This window comes from Limulus polyphemus, unplaced genomic scaffold, assembly GCF_000517525.1.
Source record: "Limulus polyphemus unplaced genomic scaffold, Limulus_polyphemus-2.1.2 Scaffold8033, whole genome shotgun sequence".
Taxonomy (NCBI): Eukaryota; Metazoa; Arthropoda; class Merostomata; order Xiphosura; family Limulidae; genus Limulus; species Limulus polyphemus.
In genome coordinates, this window is record NW_013673643.1 from 14,385 (window position 1) to 21,357 (window position 6,973).

At 36.2% G+C, this 6,973-nt stretch overlaps 1 protein-coding gene across 1 annotated transcript in view; it reads right to left on the reverse strand.

Annotated features, from left to right (window-relative positions):
- Positions 1-1,648: 1,648 nt before the first annotated feature.
- Positions 1,649-6,973, reverse strand: part of LOC111083015 (cadherin-like and PC-esterase domain-containing protein 1) — a 7,142-nt gene continuing 1,817 nt past the window's right edge. The window contains exons 2-3 of the mRNA XM_022379280.1: positions 5,969-6,115; positions 1,649-2,433 (exon numbers count right to left, since the gene is read on the reverse strand). Coding sequence (XP_022234988.1) covers positions 2,302-2,433; positions 5,969-6,115 — 279 coding nt within the window. The 3' untranslated portion in view covers positions 1,649-2,301. The remainder of the gene's footprint in view (positions 2,434-5,968; positions 6,116-6,973) is intronic.

Here is a 6,973-nt window from a genome sequence, read left to right on the forward strand (position 1 = left end):
ATAAAATGTACACTAACAATAAGCTAGTCTTAAGACAACTTCAGTATAAAATGTACACTAACAATAAGCTAGTCTTAAGACAACTTCAGTATAAAATGTATACTAACAATAAACTAGTCTTAAGACAACTTCGGTATAAAATGTATACTAACAATAAGCTAATCTTAAGACAACTTCGGTATAAAATGTATACTAACAATAAGCTAATCTTAAGACAACTTCGGTATAAAATGTATACTAACAATAAGCTAATCTTAAGACAACTTCAGTATAAAATGTATACTAACAATAAGCTAGTCTTAAGACAACTTCGGTATAAAATGTATACTAACAATAAGCTAATCTTAAGACAACTTCGGTATAAAATGTATACTAACAATAAGCTAATCTTAAGACAACTTCGGTATAAAATGTATACTAACAATAAGCTAGTCTGAAGACAATTGAGAAATTAGGTACGTTTTAACAGAATAATCCTCCAGTGGCTGAGCGTCAGGGCTTATAACACTAAATTTCTGAGTTCGATCCCCGCGTCATATATATATATTATATATAGCCCAAACAGACCTTATAAAACACTCGGGAAAATATCGTGATATTTATGCAGTTACTTGTCAGTTACTTTTCGATATTTAAACAAAACAGTACTTTTCAATATAGCACATGGTAAGGTATCAAAACTTCCTTTCATTGTTTCAAATATCAATGAGGTTATTTCTGTTACAATTATCACATGTTTACGTCGTTTAAAGTTCTCCAAGTAATAGCTTTGCCTGACGGAACATGTTTACTAAAATACTGTAGTTTTGTAAATCTCTGTGTCAAAATATGAAGACTTCTGTTAGTTCAATAAACGGTAAGCCTTAAGTTGGGACATTGAAAACGTTCTGGTGTTGTAACGTCCTTTAATTTATAATGTACATTGTGTCTTAATTTTCTTGTAAACTTATCTATTTTAATAAAAAAAATACACAGATATTTTAACCTTACACGGTAGTGTGATACACCACCGAAGTTCAGGGTAGCAGAGAGAGAAAAAAGGATAATTTTCTAATTTGTACAATTTATGGTTTGGACTCCACCTGGCGACTCTTTGATGATTTTTATGGTATTTTCTTTGTTGGTTTTTTTTAGTGTTCTGGTTCCGCGGCTAAAACCTGAACTAAAAGCTTTACGAGTTAAGTTTGTAAAGTTTCGTGTAAAGCTACTCCAGGGCTAACTGCGCTAGCCGTCCTTAATTTTGGAGTGATACACTAGAGAGAAGTTCACATCATTCACCGCCAACTCTTGGTCGATTTTTTTAGCAGCGAATAGTGGGATTGACTATCACATAATAACGCCACCACGGCATACGATTAGGGAATCTTCTATTTATTAAGGTAATTAGAGAGAACTTTGTGACTTATCTGTGTAAAGTTTTAGGTTTTCTTAGCTTTTAAACAATCCGAAACCTTACATAAAGTAATGGTGTACAAATGTAACAAAATAACGCCGTACACAAAAAAATACGGACAGTTTATTGTTGTGTATTTTAGTTTTATTATAAAACATAAAATAAACAACATAAATAACTAAAAATGACTTACAGAAGTGGAAATAAAGTGCACATTACATATTTAAATAACAATTCATTCACAGCTTTAGAGAATATCTAATGTTAAATAATAGTAGTTTTTAGAAAATAGAAAAATATAGCGACCCTGGCGGTAAAAAATAAAAATAAGATAAGTTATATAAATTTGTCAGGGCATTCCAAAGAAGAAATATTATAAACACTATCTCAGTTGGTTATGTTCCACGAAAAAGTTTGTCAGTTTAATCAGTATCCATCGTAAGAATTAGGTATTTACAGATATAAACACTAGATGACGCTTTATTAGCAGACGACAACAAGCTCTTCAGCTCTATGCTGACTGGTGATTCCATCTCAGGATATTTGAAATATGTAGCAGAGAAGTCGAATCATAGTTTGTTAAAACTATTCTACGAATTAAGTTACATTAATTAAACAACTTATACGAAGAATTACCCAGTTCTACTTTTCTTCTCGCATGAATACACTACTCAACGAAGCACAACACTTTTATGATATTGTAACGTACGTTTATATATATTTATCATTACGTGTTATTGTTTGACGTTGCCTCGTCTTGCTAGTTTATCTTCTCGAGCTCAACAAATCATTTGAACGCAATAATTGTTCACAGTGACAAAAGCCACTACGTTATTATTGTCTTAATCAGTTATATATTGTTGTTTGCCAACCGGACAATATCTTAGTCTAATATTGTCTTAAACTCATCACCGCTTCGGAAAAAAATTGCTACAAAGTCTACTCAGCAAAATCTCACTGTAGATGGCGTTGATCGTACCTTCAACATGAAAGCGGGACTGTCTCTTCATAGGATTGAATTCTTTCTCTGATTCAACCACCTAATAAAACAAAAGTTTTAAGTTAGGCGTAAAAACATAAATTTAGAGGTAGTAACATTAATATTAGAATTTATAGTAAAGTTTTTATGAAATTACTTGAGCAACTTACGATGTATTTGATTTCCTAAATAATTAATGTATTTATTATTTATCTATTTATTAATTTATTTATCGCTATAGTTAAGGGATAACAATAAATATAAGATATATTTTTGTTTATAATAACTAGCTCCCAAGTTATCAGAACTAGACAGAAAACTTGCAGGCATGCACACATATAATGATAATGCAGTAAAAATACTTTTAAAATAATAACTTTTAATAGAAGCTAAAGGTGTTGATTATATTTTTGTCTTCTAGATGTTATAGTTGGATTGATTTTGATAGGAATAAGGGCGTGGCCAAAAGAAGCAAGGCAGTGTTTACATACAAGAAAGAGAGTCCGGGTTTGGCCCAACGTTTAGCGTATCGGACATTTGATTGGTATAAAGGTGTGGCCAAAAGAAGCAAGACAGTGTTTACATACAAGAAAGAGTCCGGGTTTGGCCCAACGTTTAGCTATCGGACAGGGAACCTTAGGGCCCATGGTTCGACTCTCGTTGAGTAAAATCATGTTCTACACTTTGAGGTCATGGATACGTTATAAGAGTGACAGTCAAATCCAATTATTCGATTAAAGTAATCCAAGAGTTGGTGAGGGGTGCTGTTGACTCCCTCTGGTCTATCAGTTCCAAATTAGGAACGGCTAGATGCAGATGAGTAGCCTAGCGCTAATATCCGAATCAAATGAACCTTCCAAAAAAGGACTTTACTCTGTGTAGAATTAGATGTGAAAACCTAATTTAATATTTATTTACTGATATTAGGCTAGCCAAGCTGTTTAGTTATGTTAGTCCTAAAGAAGATAAATCGGGCTATCTTAATCGTTCATGTTTTTATTGTTAATCAGACATGTTAGGCAGGCATGAAAAGGTCACAACAATAGCCAACTATATGTCTTTAGGGGTGTATCAAATTATTCTACAAATATATATATTATGTCTATGGAATGAGATTAATTATTCATAAGTGGTTTTAGCTTGATCAAAATCGACTCTGTTTATTTGAATAATAGCTGATGTACTGGTTTAACGCACTGGGAATACACAGGAATCTCGGGGATGACGTAAGGAGGAAGATCCGAATGTTGAACCACCTATGTCACTTCCAGAAGACTAAATGCCAGTTTGGTGACAATCGGTCCAGTTTTTCTCAGTTAGGAACCGGCAAAAGGCACAGAGAAATAGGAGCCCTCGGGGTGACGTAAAGAAATTAGATCTGAACTAATGTCAGTCCCCGGTGGACCTTAAGAGCACATGCCAGGTTTGGTGACAATCGGTTCAGCGGTTAGCCAGATATAAACAAATACTGATTTAGATTCCGTACTAAGTTGAAAACCTCACATCGAGCACATGAGTATTGATTCTATGCAACCTTCAAACGTAACACTCGTGGCTAATGGTCATGAGGAACACATAAGCATCATGAATGATACCATGAGCAACACATAATTAAGGCTCAGGGATAATAGCCATGAGCAACACACAATTAAGGCTCAGGGATAATAGCCATGAGCTACACATAATTAATGCTCAGGGATAATAGCCATGAGCTACACACAATTAAGACTCAGGGATAATAGCCACGAGCTACACACAATTAAGACTCAGGGATAATAGCCATAAGCTACACATAATTAAGGCTCAGGGATAATAGCCATGGGCTACACACAATTATGGCTCAGGGATAACAGCCATGGGCTACACATAATTCATGCTCAGGGATAATAGCCATGAGCTACACATAATTAAGGCTCAGGGATAATAGCCATGAGCTACACACAATTAAGGCTCAGGGATAATAGCCATGAGCTACACACAATTAAGGATCAGGGATAATAGCCATGGGCTACACACAATTATGGCTCAGGGATAATAGCCATGGGCTACACATAATTCATGCTCAGAGATAATGGTCATGAGCTACACACACTTAAGGCTCAGGGATAATAGCCATGAGCTACACATAATTAAGGCTCAGAGATAATAGCCATGAGCAACACACAATTAAGGCTCAGGGATAATAGCCATGGGCTACACATAATTAAGGCTCAGGGATAATAGCCATGAGCTACACACAATTAAGGCTCAGGGATAATAGCCATGGGCTACACATAAGGTCCACGAGATTCATGGAAAATGTTCATAAGTAACACACAAACCTCAACACAAGATAACCATGAAAACTGTAAGAATGAAAGCTACTTGTTTGAGTTAATGTGGGTTATAAACTTCCTGGTGTCAGGATGAAACAAAAACTATAAATTTCAGGCCCGAGTTTTCCAACAACAGCTGTAGACTTATAAATATTTGATGTGGATCCTTTATACATTTACTAATTAGTAGCCATCATCAAAGTATGTCTTCTTTACTGTGAAGTATAAAATATGAAATCCGATACCATAGAACAAGCCCTTGACGAGATGTTGTGATGTATTACAAACAAAAACGTCCGCCAGAGGGGGATACTTAAGAAATAGTATATTCTGTCTAACTATTTATTTCACTAAAGTGAGGTAAGGAACGAATATTTTTATGTTAATTTTTACGGTCAAATTATTTGTTTTGTTTGTTTTTTTAGTACAAAGCCACATTAGATTATATGCTGTGTCCACCGCGGGAACCGAACCTCGGATTTTAGCGTTGTAAGTACGCAAACTTAAGGTCAAAGCTTAATTTGGAGCCAAAAGGAAAATAAGATTTGACCTGACAGGTAAGATAACAAGATTTTAATAATGATATCAGATAATAATTGTAAAATGAAGGAAAATCAGTGGCTTGTTTGTGTTTTGTGTGTGTGTGTGTGCAAAGCGACACTGGACTACCTGCTATGTCCAACGCGGGGAATCGAACTCTAGATTCCAGCGATGTAAACCCATAATTTTACTGCTGATCCATCGGGGGGGGGGGGACAGGAAAATCAGTGAGGTATATTCCACGGTTGCATTTTTTTTTTATATACACTCAATCTGTCAATCAGAAGGATTAGTCTTGCATCTTTCGTCATGCCAGTCTGACGAGTTAGTAATCTGTTCTCTTAGACTATTTTAAACTCTAACTGGTCGTCTCAGTCTTTAGACCTTGCGTCTAAAAAACTGAACGATGTCCAAATCTCTGACCACTGCGGGTGTCCTCGTGGAGTGAAATTATGAACAGCCTCATTATGCTACTGTTCAAAATGTTAACTTCACCAGCAGCATCCGAAAAACAAACCAATCAACAGCACCCACTAATAATTCTTGGCTTGCTGATTGGTGGGATTTTACCGCCACTCTTGAAACGCACCCACGGTCCCAAAGAGGAGACAGTGTTCTTCGGATTCATAGTTTGGACACGTTGAGCACTAAGCCACGCCATGCCCACGTAGTTAGAATCTGCTTCTTGAAGCATTATACTAGGAAAAGTGAATCAGGAACGTAGAAATAATTCATACATACCTTATGAAAGTGGCAGGCACATTTACCTTGTACAAAGTCCTTATAACGGGCAACAGTAACGTTAAACGTGTCGATTACCTCGAAATTGTAGTGTTTCGCAAAATCTGCTAGGCCTAAATTGTGGAAAACAAGTTTTTGATGTTCTGCCTGAATAAAAGAAGAAAACAATGTAAGAAAACCCCAATAAGTTGTTAAGTATACTTTAATTTTAATATGAATTATCCCATTGCTTGATTCATTCTTATAAGCTAAAAAAAATAGAGGTACTCAGCTAGGTGAAGTGGACCTGTTTTTGAAGAAGTAGAAAAATCTAGGTATAAACGTAAAAAACGACAAATAACTGACATCCCACTGCCACTACTTACCGTATAAAGACTACTTACATTCCTCTGTCACTACTTACCGTGGAAAGGCTACTGACATCCCTCTGACATTACTGACTGCGGAAAGACTACTGACATTCCTCTGTCACTACTTACCGTGGAAAGACTACTGACATCCTTTTGCCACTACTTACCATGGTAAGGTTACTGACATCCCTCTGCCACTATTTACCATGAAAAGGCTACTGACATCCCTCTGCCACTATTTACCATGAAAAGGCTACTGACATCCCTCTGCCATTACTTACCATGGAAAGATTACTGACATCCCTCTGCCACTACTTACCATGGAAAGTTTACTGACATCCCTTTGCCACTAGTTACCATGGATAGGTGAGTAATATTCCTCTGCCACTACTTACCATGGAAAGTTTACTGACATCCCTCTGCCACTACTTACCATGGAAAGTTTACTGACATTCCTCTGCCACTACTTACCAGGGAAAGGTTACTAACGTTCCTTGCCCCTACTTACCATGGAAAGATTACTAACGTTCCTTTGCCACTACTTACCATGGAAAGTTTACTGACATTCCTCTGCCACTACTTACCAGGGAAAGGTTACTAACGTTCCTTTGCCACTACTTACCATGGAAAGTTTACTGACATTCCTCTGCCACTA